The following is a 25,995-nucleotide window of genomic DNA, read 5'->3' on the forward strand; positions in this document are numbered from 1 at the left end:
AGGACCCTAAAAGGAGGAGCCAATTCCAGAGCATAACACACAAGCCCCGCCCACCAGATACCAAGCATTCCACTGACCAAATCAGGCCCCAGTGTTTTTCTTACAAGGTCCGGCAGTCAGGATACAGTCCAGATTCAAACCTGAAGCACAGTCCCATGGAGGTCCACCAGCCTCCAAGCCAAGGTCCATCAACGTGGGCAGTTGAGCAGACACAGCACTTCAACTCTGCTTCCCTCTGGTACCTGCTGATTGCAGCATCTGGGCTTGACGAGACATGTGACCCTCACCTGTCCTGAGCCTAACCCATCTGAGGAATCACACCCCTCCTCCCAGAGCTAGCAAGCCCCACCTGGCCAGCTTGGGAGCTGGGCTGTGGGTCCTTGCCTGCCTCAGCCTCCTGGAGCTCCCTACACCTCAGAGCCTGCCATGTTCATGGAGACAGGGGCCCCTCTGGCTCTGTGTCCTGCTGGAAATTCTTCCTGGGATGTAAATTAGATTGATGTAATGTATCAGGAATTGGGACGTGGGTGGTGCTGTGGGTTAAACCACAGAGCCTAGGACTTGCCGATCAGAAGGTCGGTGGTTCGAATCCCCGCGATGGGGTGAGCTCCCATTGCTCAGTCCCAGCTTCTGCCAACCTAGCAGTTCAAAAGCACGTCAAAGTGCAAGTAGATAAATAGGTACTGCTCCGGTGGGAAGGTAAATGGTGTGTAGAGCCAGTGTGGTGTAGTGGTTAAGAGCGGTAGATTCGTAATCTGGGGAACCAGGTTTGTGTCTTTGCTCCTCCACATGCAGCTGCTGGGTGACCTTGGGCCAGTCACACTTCTCTGAAGTCTCTCAGCCCCACTCACCTCACAGAGTGTTGTGGGGTAGGAAGGGAAAAGAGAATGTTAGCCGCTTTGAGACTCCTTTGGGTAGTGATAAAGTGGGATATCAAATCCAAACTCTTCTTCTTCTTCTTCCGTGCGCTGCTCTAGTTCACCAGATGCGGCTTAGTCATGCTGGCCACATGACCCGGAAGCTGTACTCCGGCTCCCTCGGCCAATAAAGAGAGATGAGCGCCGCAACCCCAGAGTCGATCACGACTGGACCTGATGGTCAGGGGTCCCTTTACCTTTAATGTATCAGGAGTAAATAGGGCATTTGCTCATGTCCATCTCTCCACTTCTACTTGGCACTTCTATGAACCTTTGAACTATCATCTAGTTTATCTACACAGATCCTGTGGATGGAAGGGAAATGTCATTAATACACAGGCTGCCAGTGATTCCTGGTCTCTTTGAGAACTGTACATTTCCTGAGTTCAGGTCATTCTTTGGTTACTTATGGGCAGTGGGTGGGGAGAGAGAGATGATGTTCTTACACAGGGAAAAGTCAAGGGCACAGCTGGCACCAGCAGCTTGTAGCCCAGGAACAAGCCAATCTCCCCAAGTGAGTGGTTTCCTGCATGCATGTTCAGACTCAAAAACAGAAGCAAGACCTCTGCTGAATTCAGATTGGAGGGCCACTGCCAGTCAATGTAGACCAGCCTTCCCAATTTTGGGTCTCTTAAATGTTGCTGGACTACAGTTCCCATCATCCCTGATGGGGCTGATGGAAGTTGTAGTTTGGGAAATTCTAGCGTGGACAATACTGACCCAGATAGACCAATGGTCTCACTCAGCAGTTATGTGGACTAAAGCAAACACTCCCATAGTTGCATGCAGATAAGACATCCCATAACACAACTGAACTCTGAGTCCAGTGTAACCTCCAGTTATCCTAGTTAAACAATGGCCATTGACGGATGTTCAGAGCTCCAGGTCAATGCACACATCACAAGACATCTTATGGTTCACCTCAGTTCTTCCTCAGGCAATTCCTCAAGTCTACTTAGAATCATAGAATCATAGAGTTGGAAGAGACCACAAGGGCCATCGAGTCCAACCCCCTGCCAAGCAGGAAACACCATCAGAGCACTCCTGACATATGGTTGTCAAGCCTCTACTTAAAGACCTCCAAAGAAGGAGACTCCACCACACTCCTTGGCAGCAAATTCCACTGTCGAACAGCTCTTACTGTCAGGAAGTTCTTCCTAATGTTTAGGTGGAATCTTCTTTCTTGTAGTTTGGAACCATTGCTCCGTGTCCGCTTCTCTGGAGCAGCAGAAAACAACCTTTCTCCCTCCTCTATGTGACATCCTTTTATATATTTGAACATGGCTATCATATCACCCCTTAACCTCCTCTTCTCCAGCTAAACATGCCCAGCTCCCTTAGCCGTTCCTCATAAGGCATCATTTCCAGGCCTTTGACCATTTTGGTTGCCCTCCTCTGGACACGTTCCAGTTTGTCAGTGTCCTTCTTGAACTGTGGTGCCCAGAACTGGACACAGTACTCCAGGTGAGGTCTGACCTGAGCAGAATACAGTGGCACTATTACTTCCCTTGATCTAGATGCTATACTCCTATTGATGCAGCCCAGAATTGCATTGGCTTTTTTAGCTGCCGTGTCACACTGTTGGCTCATGCCCAGCTCCCTTAGCCGCTCCTCATAAGGCATCGTTTCCAGGCCTTTGACCATTTTGGTTGACCATTTCTTTACTCACCGTTCTACAGAGAAATGCGAGCAAGTTGTTCTTTCCACCCTTTTCTGTCTTGTTTAGATGTTTGAGCCTGTAAATAACTGGTACGTACAGAACACTGGCTACAGAGATGTCCAGCTGACTTTATTGTTGATTTAACTTAGAACACATTCCATTCACTTCGGTCAGGACCACCCAAGCATTGGTGGTCAATGAAGCCCTTCTTAGAGCAAGTATTTATTAGGTGCATACTCTGACCTAAACTGAGCCACAAATCTTTATAAGAACTTACTTTTCAACTCCAGGCTACGTAAACAAAAATCAAAGTCAATTGTGCAGTCAGGAACACACAATTGTTTTAATTGTTTACATTAACTAAGAAAAGGTATCTGATAGTCCATATGTAGCTCTGAAGGCACATCAATTCCAATGGAAATATTTAATAACATGTCCAACAATTCCTTTCAAATCAGTGGTTTAAAATGCTTTTGACTGGAGAGTGCCCTTTACTTCGAACGTATTTATATACTAGCTTCTCCCCCCCCAGCTCAAGGTAGGGTACATGACTCCCCATTTTTACCCTCAGAACAACCCTGCGAGATAGGGTCAGGCTGAGAGACAGTGACTGGCTCAAATTCACCCAGTGAGCATCAGGGTTCAATTCCTTATTCAACCATGGCCTCCCAGGTCCAAGCCCAACACTCTTTATTACACCACACTCGTTCTTTTTCACCGTCTTAGCTAAAAATTCGCAAGGAATAAAAACACATTTTTATGCCATATTTGAAACGAAACTAAAATTTTAATTGCAGACAACTCCCCGTTTGCGTCTTGGGAGCAGTATGTTCTGGGTCACTGCGCACTTGTGTGAAATCGGAAACCCATTGAAAAAGACTGAAAACACCCCATTCTGCCCTGCCCCCACCCCACTCTTTTAAGGACATCTTTATGACATTTCCGGGTCACTTCGGCGCTGTGTGCGTAACTGTGCACAAATCGGTCACGCCTAAAACAGGAGTTGCCTGTACTAAAGTGCAAAATTTGTGACACGGCTGTTTCAGAGTTATTTATGCCAGTGCATTTGGGTACAACTGCTTTGTGGGGGGCATGGATGGTGAACGAAGGCTCAGAGAAGGCCATCTTTGTTGATAGTCCTAACTGCTCTGTCTAAAACATAAAATAAAAGTGGGGCAAGGTGGAAAACACAATCTGCTTTGTAAAGCACACATAGGGAGGTTGCAGTTATTACCGAATGGAAGACTTGGTTAAAAGTGTATTTTAGGTAACAATCTAAAAATTTACGCACACACACACAATACCACAAAGAGAATGTAAAATCACTGCTTTTATTTACATGATATAAATTTGCACGGCACATGTAGACTTGTATCTTTAGAATCCATTTGGTGATATATTCTCTTGCATATTTTCAAAAAAAAAAGTGTGTGTGTGTGTGTGTGTGAAAGAGAGAGTAAATGAATGTGTGTAAAGAAGATAGATAGATGTAGATAGAGGGCGCAGACTGACTTCAGGGAACGCTCATGATCACTGCCTGAGAAAATGCCACTTATCAACTAAAAGAAAAAACAGAACAAATATTATTCATTACTAAACTGTTCCTTAAAAGGACAGAATACTCAAACACAGACCACTGCTGTCTGTGTATGAATCAATATATAATCATTCGTTCAGTTTATAAATTGCTTGCTGCAGAAAGTTTCTCTAAGCAACTTAGAAAATGTTAAGAACATAAAGCATAACATCAGGAACAAGCATAAAGGGGCAGGGAAACAGACATGTTTTTAATTTCTAGCAGATGCCCCCTCCCCAAGTCTGTGCCAACCTGATCTCACAGATCTGCTAAATATTTATACTTAACAGATGTCCAGCAGTTAGCAATGCTTACAAGTAGCAAGAAGGAGCAAAGACACTGATATACTAATATATGTTAAGTTGCATAAAACCTACTACAAGATATTTTGAATTTCCTTTAAGAAGAATTCCAGTTCTAGAGGTGGTGTGCAAACGTCTCATGCCATCATTCCAGTGTTTTGGGGATTGGGGGGGGTATCCTACTTGCTCAAGACTGGTCACAGAAAATAGGACCACAGGACACCATTTCACAATCATATTGTTTTCAACTAGAACAAAACTGTATGTGACATTGAACAAGGAGTGTAAATTATCACGTGTGGCTTCAGCTGTGGGATGAAGACGCCTGGAAAAATGGGTCTTACCTTCTTTGGAAACAGGATAGTCCTCTGCAGGGGATGGAACCTACAGAAAGACAGTCAGTTGTATTTATTTACTTTGCATCACCAACGTGCAAAGCGATCCAACAAGCTTATAAATCAAAAGTTTGACACTAGGGGAAACTAGGGAAGGGGAGGCAGCGGTCAACAAAGGGAGAACATGCAATTAATTCAGTTACATACACTTAGGGTTAATTGCAGAAGGGTGTAGCAACTTGGGAGGCTGAGCTGAAGGGCTCACACACACACAAAAAGGGGCTGACTTTGAGTAGGGATTTAAAAACAAAACAAAACAAAAACAAACAAGCATACATTTCATTCAATAAAAAGGTTGCACTGAAAGGCACCATACTTTTACAGCACATTTAAAGCATGCTCTGTACATTCTGAACATGCACTATGCATTCTGCTGTAATCAAAAGTGGGGGAAGAACAGTCTCTGAAAGCCTGGATTAGATTCTTCATAGAAAACAGAAGCTTCCTTGTACGGGCTGCATCTGTGCAACTGCCATGACTCAGTTTACAAACTGGGCACTTTAGCGCATTAATAGTTAAAAATCAGCTGGCTGAATAGCTGGGAACACTCCTGGGGGCGGCAGAAAACTCTCGATGCAACTGATGCAATCATTGCAGCTGGCAAAGCCCATTTATAAACAGATCAGAAGGCGAGGCTTCATTTTTAGGATAAAAGCAGGCTCTGATATTTTTAGCTCCTTTGCTTAAGTTTTGGTGTTCTTAAAAAAGAAAATGGAAACATGTGGATGGACCGAAAATAATATTTTAATTCTCTCTTTCTAACACACACACACATACACACACACACACTTTGATCTTTTCCTGCAAGATACATTGAATTACACAAGGCAATAAAGTATGCTCTTTGTGATTAAGAGTAAGGTAAAGAGATCCCTGACCATTAGGTCCAGTCGTAGCCGACTCTGGGGTTGCGGTGCTCATCTCGCTTTATTGGCTGAGGGAGCTGGCGCACAGCTTCTGGGTCATGTGGCCAGCATGACTAAGCCGCTTCTGGCAAACCAGAGCAGCTCATGGAAACGCCGTTTACCTTCCCGCCGGAGTGGTACCTATTTATCTACTTGCACTTTGACGTGCTTTCGAACTGCTAGGTTGGCAGGAGCAGGGACCGAGCAACGGGAGCTCACCCTGTCACGGGGATTCGAAAGTCAGGTCTTTCCTTTGTTTTACACCTCGCGGCACATTTGGAAATTTTATGCTTCAATTAATGACATACATGTAAGAATCGGGATGTAAAAAAATTCCCTTACAGACTGCACTATAGCTTGCACTTCCTCTTCGTTGCAGCAATACGGACTGGTATCCAGCTGGGTGTTGGTGCTGAAAACAGAACAGAATTACCAACAACTGGGGCGTGACTGTCAAGTGCTATGACAGAAAACGTGAACAGGAAGGAACATAAGAAGCTGGTGTGTACCCAGAGTAGTTTAACAATTAACCCTGCTTCTCCAGGGAACTCTGGGAATTGGGAAGGGAATAGGAGCCTCCTAACAACTTTCAGCACTCTTAACAAACTACAGTTCCCAGCATTCTTTGGGAAAAGCCATGACTGTCAAAAGCAGCAACATAGTACTTTAAACGTCTGGTGCAGTTGAGGCCCTAGAATGAGCAAAGTCAAGAAACTCAATATATCCTCAAGCAAAAGCCAAAGTTTTCCTCTCTCTTTTTTTGTGATCAAAATTACAAGTGGAAGATTACAAGCCAATTTATTTTTGAGTCGTTACTACGGTTTAATTACTGAATAATCTGCGGGGCTCATGCGGTTGTGAATTAATTATTTTATTTAAGTGAAATTGTCAACAAAGGCAGTACGCAGAAGTGATCTTCAGGAACAGAAAGGCAACCACTGTAATAAAAGCCACCCATGTCAATTTTGCATTACCGTATTTTTCGCCCTATAGGACGCACCGGCCCATAGGAAGCACCTAGGTTTTTTTTGGGGGGGGGAATAAAGAAAAACAAATTTCTTCCCCCCGCCCCAGCCGCGGCTTCAGCGCGCCCCACGCTCCAGGCAGCGGGCTGCTATCCGCAGCCTAGGGAGCTCTGCGGGAACTCCCGCAGGGCTCCCTAGGCTGCGGAAGCTGCATGAAGCCCGAAGCTTGGGGCGTGCTGAGCTCAGCGCACCCCAAGCTTCGGGGTGCAGGCAGCTCTCCCCAAGCCGTGGGAGAGCTGCACGAAGTCGTGCAGCTCTCCCACGGCTTGCGGATAGCTTCCGCACCAACCCCTCTCGCTCTCCAGGTTTCAGCCTGCATTCGCCCCATAGGACGCACACACATTTCCCCTTCATTTTTGGAGGGGGAAAAGTGCGTCCTATAGAGCGAAAAATACAGTAATTCACACTGGATTTCAATAGATCCATGTGCCAAGTGAATGCTTACCATTTTATGGCGCCTCCATCAGCCTTTTTGTGAAGCAAAGCCTTCCAGTACTCATGGGTAGATTGAATGATTTCAAAAGCAAATGCCTGTTTTTAAAAAATGACAGTGAGGTGTGATTCCACCCCCTTCTTTAAAATCAACGTTACATTGTATGATTTGCAAAACAGGAACTCAAAGAACACTTAAGACTACAGGCTGAACAAGAGCTTGGAAGGTCCCAATACATTTGCTAAGCCACTTCCATTCTAAAAATAAGAAGCTGTAACCTCCCCCAATTCAGACCAAACATTGTGGAAACTTCCAAAAAAACACTGATCTGCTCCCAAAAAAGTAGAAGGGGGGGTGAGATACACCAGGAATGAGAATGCGCATTTCAAAAGAATGGAATGGCCTGAGCACTGCTATGTTTCATGCAGGCCATGGGAACTAAGCCATATTTGGGGAAAGACTAACCCCTCTTAGCATTCCCAGAACCGTTTTGTGAAGCCTCTCCAAGCCAGTTCAAACAGAGAGTGAAATAATTCAGTTCATGCCTTGGCTCTGCTCTAGGCAAAGCTTTTCAGCAGATGCTTAATTTTTTAAACACCAGCTGATTTGGCAACAGCCTTCCCTGGACCTCAGTAAAACAGTTGGAAAGTGTCTAATTAAGGTCAGTCTGAGAATATAACTGAGACTTGGGAGCTTCCCCCAACCTCAAAGAGGGAGAACATTGCAGACCGTCAACGAGCTTACAACAATGCACTTCGGGAATGGGAAGCTTTCAAACGACCATGCAATTATTTGGAAGTCGCAGGCACTGGGAAGACAAGGTGGGTTTTCTTCCAAAACATCCTAAGTGACAGCAGCAGAATTGTCTACAAGACTAACTGGATCTCTTTCTTATTGCTGTTGTCACAACCTTTCGAAATCTGCTGTCAGGTGTCTGTTGTGGTTGCTCGAGAGTAACCAGGCAGGACTCCAAACCTGTGTTTTGCAGGTTTTATTTTGGTGCAAACTATTTACAGTGAAGAGCTCCAAAGCTCATGTCTGGCTCAATCGCTAGCAGAATCTGGGAGTGGTCTTTTTTTTGGACCTCCCCCAACATAAGAGTTTCGTTACCCCCAACCTTCTCCTTCCCTCTTTGCGCCTTAGGCTACTGCTCAATATGGGCGATGGCAAGGGCGTGTTTCCCTCCTGTCCGGCTTGTCCAGGAGTGGTGTTAAGGCTCCCACCAGCATCCTCTGGTCCTTGCACCTCTGCCCCGCTGGAGGTGGGGCTTTCCTCCTCCCCGGAACGGAATTGCTTCGCAAGATTTTTGTGGGCTCCCTGTAATACAACTGCCCTTCTATTCCTCGCCTGTGAGCTGATGGCAGTTCCCTGACATCTGCTTATAACCCTGACAACTGCTGACCAGAAGGGCCGGCTGCATCAAGCCAATGGCCCATTTATTTCAGCATCTTGTTCTCAAAGTGGCCACCCAGAGACTTGTGGGAAAGCTACATGCAGGACTCCTGTGGCTTCCAGCAACTGGTACTCAGAAGCGCTGCTTCCTCCAACTGTGGAGGCACAGCACGGCCATCATGGGTAGAGGCCATCTTCTCCAAGAATTTGTGTCCTCCTCTAAGATAGCGGCCATCACTGTCTCCTGTGGGAGCAAGTTCAATAGTTTAAAGAAGTCCTTTCTTTTTTATCTGTCCCAAATCTTCCAGCTTTCAGCTTCACTGAATGTCCCCACGTTCTCCATGCCATCTCTATTATGTTCCTTGCCTAGCTTGCCTTTTCCCCTAAACTAAAAAGTATCAAGTAATCTCCTCGAAGGTGAGTTGTTCCATCCCTTTGACCTACACACCTGCGTATGAACACAAATACAAAGACATATTCGCACATGCACATAGTCAAAGTCAGCATTGGTAGCCTTCCCATCACCGTCAATGGATCTGTTGAAAAAGGCAGGGTCTGAACCCTCCTCACACGCCAGCACTGGAGAGGAAGAAAACACTGTCTTGTACTCTTACAGAAGATGTAGAGGGGCTTATCTCAGATCTCAGCGCTTGTGGCGATGAGTGCCAAGATCAGAGACGAAAGATCACTCAGAACGTTCTTCAGAGATCCTCCATAGGGAGATAAAGAGCTCTTTTATATATATAAAAAAATCACCCTCAACAAGACAGACAGGGAGATTTATCTGGCAAAATGGAGTGATAAAACTGGAGAGAGGGGTAGGGCTGGAGGGTCACTTCTTGTGCTTTGACCAACCAGATTTGGCCTGCACCCTGTGTGTTAATTAGTTCTGCTTTAGTCCTACATGGTGAGGCTCAATACTTCTTGTTCCATAGCTGAGCATGGAACTATAAAGGTGTACATTTTTAACACAAATAAAAGTTTGCTCTATTTGGAAATTCCCACCCCTTTTTTGCATGAGATTCCAGAACTCTTCTGAAAGTTTTATTCCACAGAGTACAATTTCAACGAAAACCATTAGCAAATCTTTCACAAGGAAGTAGCTCACCTTGTCTTTAAAAGTGCCATTAAAAGCAAACTGATTTTCTGGTTTCCTGTCGGGAACTTTATATAATCTGAACCAGTCAACCGTAGCTTCAAGATAACCTGGCTTGAACTTCTGGACATCATCAATAGCTGCAAAGGGTTAGAAGAACAGGTATCTATACTTATGCACAAAATAGCGCTATATCCCAATTTGCGCCAACTCCATAGGGTCTAAATGTACATGCAAAATGAACAAAGATTGAGCTTGCTGAACTAATTATTACATAGAATACAAGATCGGGAGGCGGGTGGAAGTAAGGAAAATAAGGTTTTGAAGGTTATAATTGGAAAGTGAGTTTTTTTTATGTTAAAATCTCCTTTTTTTCTTCTCTTTTTTTTGTCTATGTTTTCTTTTTCTTTTGTAATGTTTGTGAAAATTTGCTTTTTTGTTCTTTCTTGTGAAAAATGCAATAAAAAATTATTTTATATATATGTATGTGTGTATATATATATATATATATATATATATATATATATAAATGTACATGCAAGTGCTTCCACTGGTCTACAAGGTGACACATGCAAGGTCTCCAATAAAACACACCCCACAAAGAGAAACAATTCAATTCATTTCAGTGAGTGCATGGAGGTTTCTGTAAAACTAAAGTGAATGGATTACGGTTTAGTCCCTGCTTGCAAAGAGTTCTGGATGCACAATAGATACCGTGCATTGTATATAATTTCAGTTACTGTGCCATAAATGTACACATTGATTCTGAAAACCAACACTGGAAGTCTATGTAATTTATTACACTGGTTTTGCGCTCCAAATCAGGGATGGGAAACTTGTAGCCCTCCAGACGTTGCTTGACTCCAACTTCCATCAGTCCCAGACATCATAGTTGATGGCCAGGGAAGATGGGAGTTGTAGTCCAACAGCAATTGGAGAGCCACAGGTTCTCCTGCCACAACCTGGTGCCTGCCAGTTGTTTTGGACTACAACTCCCATCATCCCCATGCTGACTGGGGCTGATGGGAGCTGGAGTCCAGAAGACTTGGAAAGGCTAAGTTAGAGACTGCTGCTTTTTGGCAGCTCAGGAGGCGGTTCCACCAATTTGCAGAGGTACAGTTGAGAGACTGTTGAGAGACAGAAGCTCCATATTTTTTCTTGATTTGGCATGGAGGCTCACTAGAACACAACAGGAAGAACCTTGCAGCAAACTTTCACAGCAACTACTGCTCCACTGTTGTCGAAAGAATAAGGCATGCTTTGTACATGATGGCTCAATTCTGTCTGAGGCAGCAGCAGCACAGGAATAGTGTGGGGGGGGGGGCTGTTGCCCTTGGTGCAAAATTCGAGGGGGAGCAAAATTTCAAGAGGGGGAAAAAAGAGAAAGTAGTAATAATAAAAATAAAAAATAGCGCTCTTTCCTCCTCACACAGAAAATCTCCCAATGTTTGCATGGGTAGACTGAGGAGCAGATCTGGGCACCCTCTGCATGGGTTTCAGAAAGATACCCACTCCTGACCAATCCCCCATCCCGCTCTCCACAGTGGCCAACGCTCATAAGGCGCTGTGAGCTATTGACCCTTTGTTCCAGCTTATCAGCGAGCGGTGCTGAGGATATTTGCCTTGCCCTGGGCACTAGTAACCCACGCTATGCCACTGAGCAGCAGGGAGCTATGACTGACACAAATACACACACACAACTCCCTGGAAAGCCTCCAAGTGCCTCCAAGGTGAATAATGGATTCTCTTCCTCCATAATGAGGAAGTACCATAATTCAGCAGCAGAGCACACAGGAGAGTCAAGGCTTGTGTGGACATAAGCAGCTGCCTGATACAGAGTCAAACCACTGGACTGTCTCACCAGAGTGGTGCATGCTCTAGTTATCTCCCGCTTGGACTACTGCAATGCGCTCTATGTGGGGCTACCTTTGAAGGTGACTCGGAAACTGCAATTAATCCAGAATGTGGCAGCTAGACTGGTGACTGGGAGTGGCCGCCAGGACCACATAACACCGGTCCTGAGAGATCTGCATTGGCTCCCAGTATGTTTCCGAGCACGATTCAAAGTGTTGGTGCTGATCTTTAAAGCCCTAAATGGCTTCGGTCCTGTATACCTGAATGAGCATCTCCACCCCCATCGTTCAGCCCGGAGACTGAGATCCAGCGCCGAGGGCCTTCTGGCAGTTCCCTCATTGTGAGAAGTGAGGTTGCAGGGAACCAGACAGAGGGCCTTCTCGGTGGTGGCGCCCACCCTGTGGAACACCCTCCCTTCAGATGTGAAGGAAATAAGCAGCTATCCTATCTTTAAAAGACATCTGAAGGCAGCCCTGTTAAGGGAAGTTTTTAATATTTAACGCTTTACTGTTTTTAACATTTGATTGGGAGCCGCCCAGAGTGGCTGGGGAAACTCAGCCAGATGGGCGGGGTATAAATAATAAATTATTATTATTATTGTTGTTGTTGTTGTTGTTGTTGTTGTTGTTGTTGTTACTGGCTCATGTTGCTCAGTATTGTCTACAGTGGATGGCAGCAGCTCTCCAGGGTTCCAGACCAGGATCTCTCCCAACCCTATCTGGAGATACCAGGACCTTTTGCATGCAAAGCATCTCTTCTACCATTGAGACACTGCTCTTCTCTGGCATCACCAGTTAAAGGATCGTGAAGACCAGGGGGAGGGGTGTTCTCGATGTTTTGGGGCTCCTTCCCCACCCCCTCAGCCCTAGCAAGATCTTGGAGAGGTGGTGCCAGTCAAAACAGACAACGCCGGGCTAGTTGGATCACTAATGTGAATTGGCGCATGTTTCTGATGAACACATGAAAGCAGCCTTGAGCAACTGAACGCCAGTTCCCAACTCTACCAGGACTGGCACCAAGAGAAACCAATTTGTACGTAACTACTTTGTGTGCATGTGTGTGTCTCCACATGCACGTGTGGCCATTTCTCCTCTCCCTTTTTCTTTTTCTAGCAAAGCTAACACACCCAATTTGCAGCACGCATTCAGGGGAAGAAAGCCTGTGGGAAGAGGACATATGTTTTTAATGACATCTTCTAAACATTTACAGGAAGCACCACTTCAGACCATATAAAGGCATTTGCAATGTTTTGCAGTGGGGGGAAGGGAGCTCACACACATTTCAAGCTGCTCAATATTGAATGTTTATTCTAATTCACTCCAATGCATTCAAATCTTCCTTGCTGCTCAACATATTTAAACGCTATCTGTGGAGAACCAATTCAGTACGTTAATGGTTCTGGTTTCGCACCTGCAAAAACCCCTGATAATTGAACACTAATAGCAATAATATAGGTCCCAGGGCAGGTTACAACATTAAAGCACAGTTCAAAACAACTTGCGAACACAAAACCAAGTGGGTTCTAACAATATACACACCTCAAGTGTCAAAAAGCCAGGGTAAAGCGGTGTATCTTCAGCATTCACCAGAAGATGTACAATGAAGGTGCCAGACACACCTCTGAGGGAGTTCCACAATTTGGGGCTGCCATTCAGAAGGCCCTCTCCCAAGACACCCATCCCCAGGCCTCAGAAGGTACAGGAACTATCAAGATGGTCCCTTGAGAGGGCCTTTCGGACAGGCCTAAGTCATTGAGGGCTTTAAACACTAACAAAAGCATCTTGAATTGGTCCCAAAATGAACTGGCAATCAGTGTAGCTTCTTTTTAAAATAAGGGTTATGTGAGATCTAGATAGAATCCCAGCTGAAATCTTTCTGCTGCATTCTGGACCCATTGACGTTCCCGAATCATCTTCAAGGGATGCCCCACATAGACCACATTGCAATAACCCAGAGCATAAAGTTCAGGGGCCAAGTCATCCCTCTCCATAAAATTTCGTAACTGGTGGACCAACCGGAGTCCCTTAAAAACTTGAAGTTGCTTTCAGGTTAAAAAGAAGATAGATACGTATTGCAAAAAAATAAATAAAAAAAAATGGCAGCTGTTAATATTGTGATTATCACTGTGCATACTTTAAACGTTTCATTTCCTTCCGATTTTCAGTTCTGTTTACAATTCTCACCTGCATCCACATGTAACTCAGGCTAATGCTTCATTCATCTGAAGAAGTGGACCCCAGCCAATGAAAACGTATGCCATAATAAATTATCTTACTCTTTAAGGTAACAAACGTCAACATAGTAACAATAATGATAGGTATTATATATACTGGAAAGAGTCACGCCATTAACAGATTGGTTAGGAATTCTATGTTACAAATTCAAACGCCTTCACACATCACAAAGCAACTCAGATCTAATAAACATAAACACAAAGGGACGCAGGTGGCGCTGTGGGTTAAAGCCTCAGCGCCTAGGGCTTGCCGATCGAAAGGTCGGCGGTTCGAATCCCTGCGGCGGGGTGCGCTCCCGCTGCTCAGTCCCAGTGCCTGCCAACCTAGCAGTTCGAAAGCACCTCCGGGTGCAGGTAGATAAATAGGGACCGCTTACCAGCGGGAAGGTAAACGGCGTTTCCGTGTGCGGCTCTGGCTCGCCAGAGCAGCGATGTCACGCTGGCCACGTGACCCGGAAGTGTCTCCGGACAGCGCTGGCCCCTGGCCTCTTAAGTGAGATGGGCGCACAACCCCAGAGTCTGTCAAGACTGGCCCGTACGGGCAGGGGTACCTTTACCTTTACCTTTTAGCTATGATGGCTTTGACCCCAAACACTACAAATTGTAGCTTGGTGGGCAAGCTGAGAAAGTTCTGCTTGCAATCTTCAATGCTCTAAAGAGCCTCACAACTCTCAAGGTTCCTAACAATGACAGTTAAAACACAGGATGTTTGTAGATTAGGTGCAATGGGTGATTTAACAGGGAGGTTAAGAATGCTTACTATGAATCTTCTGTGATTCTGGGTCATCCACACTGAGAGCAAGGACCTTCCAGTCAGTTTCTCCTTCATCAATAAGACCAAGAACTCCAAGGACCTTCACCCGAACCACCTCACCGAGAGTTCGAACCTTAAAAGCATAGAAAACAAGCTTCTGAATTAGAAAAGTACTGCAAAGAAGACTCCACAATTTTTTTTTCAGCTATGTCCTAGTTTCTTTCCTAGACGTGTTAATTTTCCAGCGTGCTTCTACTGCATCAGTGGTATTGTTTCATCTCCCAAGCATCGCTCCCTCTAATAGCAAACTCAGGTGGTGAGTACCAACAATACTAGAGCTAAAATGGGGTTGAGAGAGGTATTAGGGTGCTGAGGGAACCCCAGGGTTTGCAGAAGTGCAAAAAAACAAACACCACCTATTCATGCTTAGTGGAAACAGAGCATGAAGCGTCATCCGGAATGGCAAAATGGAAAACAGGATGGATGAAGGAATGACTTGCCGGACTTTGAGCTTTTACAGCTAGCTTATAGCTAGCTGGCTAGAACTCTGTATAGGTAAAATGAAACGCTGCAATATTTGGTTGCAGGTACCACGGGTGGCGCTGTGGGTAAAACCTCAGCGCCTAGGACTTGCCGATCGCATGGTCAGCAGTTCGAATCCCCATGGCAGGGTGCGCTCCCGTCGTTCGGTCCCAGCGCCTGCCAACCTAGCAGTTCGAAAGCACCCCCGGGTGCAAGTAGATAAATAGGGACTGCTTACCAGCGGGAAGGTAAACGGCGTTCCGTGTGCTGCGCTGGCTCACCAGATGCAGCTTGTCACGCTGGCCACGTGACCCGGAAGTGTCTGTGGACAGCGCTGGCTCCCGGCCTATAGAGTGAGATGAGCGCACAAGCCTAGAGTCTGTCAAGACTGGCCCGTACGGGCAGGGGTACCTTTACCTTTACCTTTACCACGGGTCTAAACTAAGGTTTTGAAACCTATCTCCCAGTTGGACTGCTGCGGCCTACTCTCCTACTTCATAATAGAAAATAAATGTCTGAAACATTAGATTAAAATCTAAAGCAAGTAGTTAACACAGACCTGGGAACCAATTTCGCAGACGTCAATGGGATCATTGTCACCACAGCATCCTGTGCTATTATCTTTGTGATTGGGATCTTCCCAAGTCTGTTGAAAGCAAGGAAAGATCTCAGATTACCAGTCTGTACGGGTTACAAAGATTCCAAAAATAAAGAGCCATGCTTCTTGCGTGGACTAGGTTTAATAGTGACTCTCATTTCCCTTGAGACCATGGCACACAGGTGTCACCAGCAAATAATACAGGGGAACCTGTGGCCCTCCGGATGATGTGTGGCTCCAAGTGTCAGGTATGGTAGGAGTTCAAGTCTAACAATTTCTGGGGTGAGGGTCACATGTTACAGGGTTTGGCTAGGGTAGAGATCTGGGTCAAATTTTCACTCTGCTGTAGAAAAGTAACAATCCTCTCTTATAACGTATTGTGAAGCTATAATTAGGATGGGTGTGTGTGTGTTTTGACATAAAGTCCTGGGCAAAAATATAATGAATGATATATCAGTGCTAAGGAACAGATCCATATACAGTGGTACCTCTGGTTGCGAACAGGATCCATTCCATGACTTAAATCTTGATTTATTAGGTTCATCCATTAAAGGAGGCAAAGCCAGGAAAACTGCTCTTTGTTGTGGATCTATAGTTTTGGGGACATGACAACTCCTTAACCGTAATTGAGGAGGAGGTCCAGTCTCACACAAAATGCTAAGATGAGGATAATGTAACTTAAGTTTTATAAATAGGCTACAAACTTTGGTTAATGGGCAACCTTTAACCATAGTTGATAAACCATAGTTAAGCTACTTGACTGGGTTCACACATGATGCTAAGCAATGATTTAGTAAACCATAGTTTAATAAACCATGGTTTAGTAGTATGATAGTCTCTTAATCTGAAGAGTTGTGAGTTTAAGGCCCATGTTGGGCAAAAGACTCCTTCACTGATGACCCTTGTGGCTCCTTCCAACTCTACCATTCTGCATGAATCAGACCACTATGAGCCTGCATGACTATTTCCCCAGGAACACATACATTCTGCTTTTAAATACTTCTCAAAACTAATGGGCAAATATTGTTACATAATGTCTCCCCAGCCCTTTAGCCAATGCACAAGGCTCCTGAACACCTTTGTTTTCCATGCAACCACTTTGCATTCATAAAAAATCACAAGATTTATGACTAGACTTTACTGAGATGACAGAAAACTTTCACACAGAGAGAGGGATGGGAACCACATTACCTGAGGGAAGGCCCCGTAATTCCAAATATAGCCCTTATGGGGAAAGATATTTGCCACGTATCGCAGCTTGCCCTGCTTTACATCTTGCTTAATGGGATTCAATGGCTCCTTTGTGGCAATCTGGAACATGTTGCAAAATGGAGAGGAGAGATTTGGGAAGGAAGGGGAAAGGAGGATTACTTTAAAATGATTCAACTGATTATCCCCATAGCGTACAACACAACAAAGCATCAAGCTTTATATATTTGCCCCATCTCCCAAAGTGAAGGAAACAGTACATTGAACATATTTGTTTATGGTGATAAAAAATATTGGGGTGGGTTAGGGAATTCCCTTGACATGCCAGACCAAGTGACATTAAATGCATCTTTCCATTTAAGGGAGGCTTTATTTAAAATGCTGTTTGTGGTGTGTTCAAGCTGTTGACAATTTATATATCTTATACTCTCATTAAAAGAATCCTTTTCGGGCCTGAAGATGCACTGCCACAAACTTTTGCCAGGCTCCACTTGTATTACTTTTTTGCAAGCTGCTGTCCATGGTTACCTCCATTTTAGCATTCGTCCAGCGAGGCACTTCTACAACCATGTTAAGTACAACCTGAACAGAAGAAAAAGCGGGTGGGAAGGAACAACTAAGAAATTAATGGGAAACAGACACAAATCTACAGAGAATGAGCACAGAGCAACCATGGTTATTATTATACTCTTCAGGGTCAAAGGAAACACAGTGCTAGCTCTCTGCTGGCAATGGCTGGCCAGCTGGGAGCCAGCCTCAAGACTTCATGCTTGCTCATCACAGTCCCTCCCCTAAACATGGTTAGAGCAGCCCATTGGCAAATATGGCCCACCTCCAAAGAAAGACCACATTCACACCATACAATATTACAATACAGTGGTACCTCGGGTTACATATGCTTCAGGTTACAGACGCTTCAGGTTACAGGCTCCGCTAACCCAGAAATAGTACCTCGGGTTAAGAACTTTGCTTCAGGGTGAGAACACAAATTGTGTTCCAGCGGTGCGGCGGCAGCAGCAGGCCCCATTAGCTAAAGTGATGCTTCAGGTTAAGAACAGTTTCAGGTTAAGAATGGACCTCCGGAACGAATTAAGTACTTAACCTGAGGTACCACTGTAGTTTTAGGTAGTACCTTGGTTATCAGTATTTCCATGGGCTCTGCGAAACTTCTATAGACAGAGTGTGGTGTAAACTAATAAATTGTTTAATTTTAGGGGATGTTTACATCTGGCAAACATCAGCCATAGACCATGAAGACTGCCTTATAGGATGAAAGTGGCAGATCTGAGTTGTTTGCATCGGGCATCAGTGGAAGAAACTGCTTGGTCAAATACAGCGATTCTGATTATTGCATAGATTTATACCTCTGGTTGGTAGTGTCATGGCTGTTTATGGAGAGGTAGAGGGGAAGAGGCAGCTGTGAGGGTCATGTGGTGCAGACATACTGGGAAAGCTAGTCTGGTGCTCCTGCTGGTATGTTTGCACCACACCAACATCTCACAACACTTTCCCCCTCCCTCTCTACGTACCATTAACATCAGTGATGAGACCAGCCGGAGTTCAGGTGAGCATCTCTGCCCACGCCTGTGAAGATAAATTAGATGACCAGCACGGCAAATTAATCCACAAAGTTCTTGATAGCAGAATGAAGTTCCAGAAAAAAAGTCATCAATTCATGGGCAGTCCTACTTAACACTGGGGAATCTGAAACTTTGAATGGTCCTTCATGATTGCTGTAGGCAAAATGGCTGATGAAAGGCTGTCCCACAAAACTACATCATAGCTATTTTTACAGATTTGACAGAGTGGGCCTGGTAAACTTCTTTAGGAAGCACATTTCAGAATGAAGAGGAACCATCTTTCTCCCATGTGTGCAGAGTTTTTAGGTGGAAGAGCGTTCAAAAACAGCACGCATGACCACAGCCACACGCACCCCGGCCTGTAATGGCACAGTCAACTTGAAGCATCTGTAACCTGAAGCGTATGTAACCCAAGGTACCACTGTATAGCTATCTCCCAGAAAAATATTGCTATCGGCCATGGATGTCCAGGTCGATCGCAATCTATTGGTTGATCCCCGGGAGGTTTTGGTAGATTGTAGTCAATCGCTAGCTCTTCCATCCATCCAGCCCCCCCCCCCCCCTGTCCTCCAGATCGTTAGAACAGAAATCAGAGCTCCTGCTGCGAGGCTGACTGTTTCATTAGCAATCTCTTATTGAGCGACTTTTTCCATGTATTCCTTAGGCTTGTTCCCCCCAAAAAACGTGATTTTCCTCCCTAAGAAAAGCTCAAAAACTTTGACCTGAACCCCAAAAAGGGGGTAGATCACTGCCAGTTTTTAATTGTGTGAGTAGATCACAGTCTCTTGGAAGTGGGGTGTCCCTGCTATAGGCAGACGGATTGACTTTTAAAAAAAAAGTTGCCCAGTTAAAAGAGACACAAAAAGGGTATCTGGGAACTTTGAAGTGATGACATTTGTATCTTGAAACATTTGTCTACTGAAATATGAATTAAATTCCATCTGGAGTGGTGGCAATGACAAATACAGGCTTTGCTGAAATGTATGAATTTTTAGTTGAGACCATACAGTGGAGTGGATAGGGACGCAGGTGGCGCTGTGGGTTAAAGCCTCAGCGCCTAGGACTTGCCGATCGAAAGGTCGGCAGTTCGAATCCCTGCGGCAGGGTGCGCTCCCGCTGCTCGGTCCCAGCGCCTGCCAACCTAGCAGTTCGAAAGCACCTCCGGGTGCAAGTAGATAAATAGGGACCGCTTACCAGCGGGAAGGTAAACGGCGTTTCCGTGTGCGGCTCTGGCTCGCCAGATGCAGCTTTGTCACGCTGGCCACGTGACCCGGAAGTGTCTCCGGACAGCGCTGGCCCCTGGCCTCTTGAGTGAGATGGGCGCACAACCCCAGAGTCTGTCAAGACTGGCCCGTACGGGCAGGGGTACCTTTACCTTTACCTTTATACAGTGGATACGAGACAAGAAGTGTAGCAAAATCCTCTTATAATGCCCAGAATTATTGCACCCTAATTTTCCTCAACCCTGGCTTGAAGGCAAGGAACTGAACACATCAGAGATCCATCAGACAGCTGCCTTTAGTTTTAAAAAGCCCCCCACATTTCTCCTTCCCCTGCAAAACTAGGTATAGCAAATAAGCTCAATAAAGGGCTCTGTGATCATACCTCACTTTCACTGTTCTTCGATCTCTTTGCAGGAATCTCCTTATCCTGCACAGGAAAAAAGAAAAATCAGTGAATACACAAGGCTAACTCGTAAAGAGACAAGTCTAAAAAATGGGGCCAAGTGATAAAGTGACTATCGAATGCAGGTGTCAAGTTCAGCACCAGAGCGTTCAAAAATATTATGAGTTTGCTGGCTAATTACTGTGAATAGGTCTGGCACTGTGACTTTGCTAACTAGACTCAACACCTTCCTCCCCCCAAAAAAATTATTTAAAAGTTGTGGATATTTGTTGAATGAGCAACTCAACTGCAGTAGGAATGGGGAACCTGCACTCCAAATGCATCCCTCCAGGTCTCTCTATCTGGTGACCTTTAGGCCACCCCTGCTTGCACAAATCTTGAGAGATTTTGCCTAACTGGAATGCATCCTGAGGTTCCTCATCCCTGAGATGTGTTAATCTTTGAATTTGTAATGATTTGTAATCACGAGGATTGCTATAGAATGCACTATCCTGGTCTCTTGTAAAAATAAAATGCTACATAAAAAAAAAAGAATGGCGCTCGCTTCGGCAGCACATATGACATACAAGCTACGGGACAAGGATAATTGTGACTTTAAAGACGAATGGGAACCCTTTACAAAGTATTTGAAGACACAACAAAGCGAACTGGACTCCTCGGCTGGTTTTGAATAAACATTCACAAACTTTTTATTGATAATAATCAGCTAAATAGTTTGAGGATCTATACAACTGTGTTACATGCAGAAAACAGCATTTTTAGAGAAATCAAAGACTGGAACTGAGGGACGTCAGGGGTGGGGGGGTGGGTTCTGTGGGGGGACGGAGGAAAAATGGGGGGGGGAAATAAGGATGATATGTTTCTGGATAATACGTTTTGTCTTAATTTTGAATAAAAAGTTATTAAAAATAATAATAATAAAGAATGGATCGGCAGACTATCCTATCTTCCAGAATAGGAAATCCTCATTAATGTATTGCAATTCTTGCAAATAATTCTAGACTTGGTGCTTCTTTGACTGCTTCTGCCCCGAAACAAAAAATACATTCTCAAAAACACACAACAGTTAAGGCGTAACGAATTTGTGTATTGAATATTCACTTTTGCTTCTCACATTTAAAATACATCAGATGACCATGAGGATGAGGATTTTAGTAACAAGTGGACCACACAAGTTAGCCCAAATAATGTCAAAAGAACCAAGAATGCAAAAAAGGATGGTACCCACACATTGCTGTGAATTTTGCTTTAGGAAGCAGGCCATTGCAATTAAGAGGTCTCCTGACCTCCACCAGTGCAAGATCACAACTCAAATGTCACTGATAATTTCAGAATTGATGAGATGTGGATGAAATCAAACTTTGGCTGAAATGATTTTTTTCCCCCTGACAATAAAAAGTTATGACTATAGAACTAGTTAGGTTAAAAGTGAAAGACTCATTCTTACCTTAAAAGATCTCAACTTCCAGCAATTTCAACAAATAAAGAGTGTTACATGTGTTAATTACCTCATTTGATCCAGCAAACAGAGGAATGTCATGGAATGGGGAAATGTATTTTCCCTTTGAATTCTCTACAAGATTAAACAAAACGTTATAAGCACAAACACACATGCAGTGTATACAATTGCTTGTATCTCTACTGGTACAAAAAACTAGTTTGTAGTTATTCAGCTATAAACTCTGCTTGCTCAGCTAAAATACTGGCAATACAGTTTTAATCACCTCCTCTTCAAAGCACAAACAATTCACGTTATAGTGGCAGAGAACTAGTTTTCAGCTTGCTTTAAAAGCCGGGTTGCTTTCCTGCTCTACAATCAGTAAGCAATAATATACATTCAAGCATACCTAAAACCTTGCCTCCTCTCCCAACTTAACACTATGATTTTCAGATCTAAGAAACCAATGATAAAAAAACTCAATTAATTCAATTAACTTTCTAGATAATAGGGTAGCGTAAGGTTACCAGACGTCCCCGTTTCCTGGGGGCAGTCCCCGGATTTACAAATCAGTCCCCATACAAAATCAACTGAAGTTGAAAAGTGTCCCCGGATTCATTGAAAAAAATCAGGTAACCTTAGGGTAGCAGATCCTATGTTGTCTGATTAGCAACCAGTGTTAGAACTTGCCCACATTTCACCATTTGATGGATCATTCCTTACAAACAGTGAGTAAATCACAAAGAACTGTACCGCTAACATGCTATAGGAAGGTGTTGCTGCCGTGGTTAACCTGCTGTGTGTGCTTATGCAGATTCATTTCATCAGATGGTAGAGGAGATTTACATATAACTGTATGAAGCTACCTTCATGGGAGGCTAGTCACTAGGTCAACACTGGGACAGTACTTGCGAGTCTATAGTACCTCTGCAAGGGAGGAGATACTATAATGGAGATGTTGGTGGTTGAATGTGGGACTCTCTGCACACAACTCATGCACTCCATCCCTAAGCTATGGCTCCCTCAGTCTTCTCATGGGACTTTTTAACCACGAGGGCTGCTGTACATCTGCTCTGCAAATGCAACAACACTTACCGGGCACGCTTTGCAACAATGAGAAAAGTGAGCATTCAAGGTATGCCTTCCTAGGAACTCAGTTCTATGTCTACTCAGCAGCAGGACACACTGAATTGACTTCTGAATAAACATGCAGAGGGCTGACCTGCAGAACAAGCATTCGCCAGGGGATTCTGCCCACAAAGCCAAGATAAGAGCTTGATTGGTGAGAACTTGTTGTTCTCAGTGGCCACAAGCTACAAGCAGGGCCTATTATTTTCATTGCACAGTGGAAACTATTATTAGCTGTGGCCAAGACTTTCTAGCACAGGTATACTCAGCAAAACCCGTGCAAACGTCATGCACGGCAATCCACATACATCATACATGGGCGAACTAATGCCAGTGTAGTGGAAGAAGCAAAGATCACCAGTGTTGAAGCAATGATTCTTCAACATCAACTTTGTTGGACTGGTCATGTTGTGCGGATGCCTGATGATCGTCTTCCAAAGCAACTACTCTATTCTGAACTTAAAAATGGAAAGCGTAATGCTGGTGGGTCAACAAAAGAGGTTTAAAGACTGTCTCAAGGCAAATCTAAAAAAATGTAATATAAACACCGACAACTGGGAAACACTGGCCTGCGAGCGCACTACTTGGAGAACAGCCTTTACCAAAGGTGTCATGGGCTTTGAAGACACTCGAACGCAGGATGAAAGGGAGAAACGTGCTAAGAGGAAGGCACACTTGGCAAATCCACACCGTGATAAAATCCCGCCCGGAAACCAATGTCCCCACTGTGGAAGGACATGTGGATCCAGAATTGGCCTCCACAGTCACTTACAGACTCATTGTTAAAACTGTTTATGGAAGACAATCTTACTCGGCTATGAGTGATTGCCAAAGAAGAAAAAGACATGGGCAGTCCACATACGGTTTCCTAACTGGAAAAGCTGGTCCCATCTGAAGATCCCCAGTACTGTATATACTGCTGCTTCACCCCACTGCTACAGGCTGCTTCAGAATCAAGGCATCATGAAAGAATCTGCCTGATGTGTATGTGTGATTCTTGCATGTGTGTAAGCATGAGAAAAGTGATTGTAAGTGCAAGGCAGGCCACGCACCCAAATTCTGAATCAGGCTTTGATTTTTGTAATTTAATTATAACGTAAAGCTTGAGCCTCGCCAGGGCAGATTCCAGTTGGCACCCGAAAATGAATCACTGCCCCCTCCCCCACTAGGAAACGCCAACAGCGGACTAGATTAACCTCTGATCTGATCCAGCAAAGGAACTTAAATTATAACCAGTCAACACCGGGAAAGGATTCCTTTCCTAAACGCAGCTCTAGGACGCCCGGTAAATCAACACGCGTTTAGAACTACAGTACAATCAGAAGGGAAGAGGGCGGAACAACGCCGAGTCCCGCCCTGGAACCTTATATTATTATTATTTAATTGCTCTTAAATTCGACCCATCAGAGAAGGGAGGGAGAGGGGCGGGTGTTCGCGGGGCGCTGAAGCCCCGCCCTAGAACGCCATGTAACAAAGATCAAAGCAAGCGAATGTTCCCGCAGCGTTCCATAAAACGCCGGCGCGTTCGAAGGAAGCGTCGCCGCTGCCGCCCACGCGGGTCCTGCCCAGCGGCTACTTACTAAAGTACAGGCGGAAATCGGGCGAGTGGAGCTGCCCCCGCTGCTCCGTGCCGTACTGAGCCATGAGGCCGCCGTGCGAGCGGCAGATCAGCACCCACGGCTGCAGAAGCCGTGCCGGCGTCCCTCTCCTGCACGAAGAGCGGTGTCGCTGAAGCGCCCAAGGCAGCCACAGCAGACGACCCAAGCCAGCCCCCGCACGCATGCTTCGTGCTTTCCGCTTCTCCGCGCAGTTCCTCTGGCGGCGCAGCGGGTGGAGCTCGGAGCATGCTCAGCAAACGGCCTTGAAGTCGCAGCCCGGCCGCTTTTGCCAGCAGCCTGGTTTCACCTCTCGGTTAATCAGTAGGAAACGGGCAGCGAGCCAGAAACCGGGCAATGGGGCTTGTGGGAAACCCGCAAGGAGGGGATCTGGTTTAGCAGCCTAGCCCGAGGCCTGAAGGAGGGCAAAACCCGTCCCTTCCCCGTAGCTCCGCACTTCCAGTACTCTTCAATGGCAGTATTTCCCATGGCGTTCGGGGGGAATTTACTTCCGAGTAAACATGCAGAGAGACGGGCTGCCGCCGACCTGAGCACGTTTACCTAGGAGGAAGTCCCTGGTAACTGAGTACGATTTAATTCGTGCAAAACTTAACGTTAGATCCGGTTGCACTGTGCTATTTTTTTGCATTTCCCGAGTATGAGCAACCTCAGCAAATAGCGAAATGAGTTGAAAACAAAAAAAATCTATTCGCAGATACAGCTGCGGGCAGATTAAAACGGAGCATTGTATCCACTTCCGGTACAATAATACTTTCCGAATGTAAGTTGTTTTCAGTGGGCTTCCTCCGAGGAAAGTGTGCAAAGGATTGAAACCCCCGCAGGCTGGTGCGCTGACAAGAAAGCACGTGGAGGGATTTGAAAATTTCCACATGGGATCCTTGTCTCTAATTTCATCATCGTAAATGGAAAATAATGGATTCTAGTCAGCCTTATTAAAAGTGCTAAAGTTTGACAGTCTTCCTGTGTTTATTCCCTAATATATATATATTGCTGTATAGTTTTGTTTTTAATTACAACATAAGCTATTTTGATCGCTATGGAAAGGTGGGATAAAAATATGTCAGATAACACAAGGTCAATAGGATTTACTTTTGTTTTCTAAGATTTTTCTGGTACTTAACTTATTTTTCATTTAACAAAATGTATTCACTGCTTGACTGTAGTAAAACCCAGTGGGTTTTTTTCTGGGGAGACGCAGGGGTACGCATACCCCTAAGCATTTTGTGAATCTTCATAATTTTGTCCATTTACTGTATTTATTATTCCCGATTTGAACTATAAAATGGTGATTTTATTGAGCCAAAATGAGAGTACCCCTAAACCTTTTTTAAAAAAGAAAAAAAGCACTCGCAGTGTATAAGAAATATTACAGTTGTTTATAAGAAGTATTACAGTTGTTAACAAAAACAGTTAGAAACAACATTTAAAGATAATTAAAAGGTTAGCAAGTTTTAAAAGAAAAATTAAAACATGTCAACATCTATGGTCAGATCCTGAAATGAGCTGTGGGATGCCACAAATGCACCATCAACTTACAACAATGGTATAAGCCATAATAGTTGCAGGAAATTAAGTCTGGTTCTGAACTCAATAGAAATGGCAGCTTTCCAACTGGCTTCTCTGGTTGTCTCTTTAATAGCAGCCTTGATCTGCAGAAATTGCAAATGAAGCTTTTCAGAGAAAAATGTTGCCATCTCCTAATTACTGCAGGCTAAACACATAGATCAGTGTGCAGA

The 25,995-nt window shown here is 44.7% G+C and overlaps 1 protein-coding gene across 2 annotated transcripts; it reads right to left on the reverse strand.

Moving 5' to 3' along the window:
• Positions 1–3,889: 3,889 nt before the first annotated feature.
• Positions 3,890–24,593, reverse strand: PPA2 (inorganic pyrophosphatase 2). 2 transcript variants are annotated; one of them, XM_079990296.1, is made up of 12 exons: positions 24,224–24,593; positions 21,586–21,650; positions 20,057–20,101; positions 17,400–17,453; positions 16,854–16,973; positions 15,624–15,710; positions 14,549–14,675; positions 9,714–9,841; positions 7,226–7,311; positions 6,098–6,167; positions 4,800–4,839; positions 3,890–4,136 (listed from the first exon to the last, which is right to left on the reverse strand). In XM_079990296.1, exons 1-12 carry the CDS (start codon positions 24,423–24,425, stop codon positions 4,108–4,110), a joined length of 1,053 nt encoding a protein of 350 aa, XP_079846422.1. In that variant the 5' UTR covers positions 24,426–24,593; the 3' UTR covers positions 3,890–4,107. The 2 variants fall into 2 exon arrangements, with proteins under 2 accessions (XP_079846422.1, XP_079846423.1); XM_079990297.1 differs by lacking the exon at positions 24,224–24,593 and adding an exon at positions 24,044–24,062.
• Between the last annotated feature and the right edge of the window lie 1,402 nt (positions 24,594–25,995).

The sequence above is a fragment of the Podarcis cretensis genome, assembly GCF_951804945.1.
Source record: "Podarcis cretensis genome assembly, chromosome: 9".
Lineage (NCBI taxonomy): Eukaryota > Metazoa > Chordata > Lepidosauria > Squamata > Lacertidae > Podarcis > Podarcis cretensis.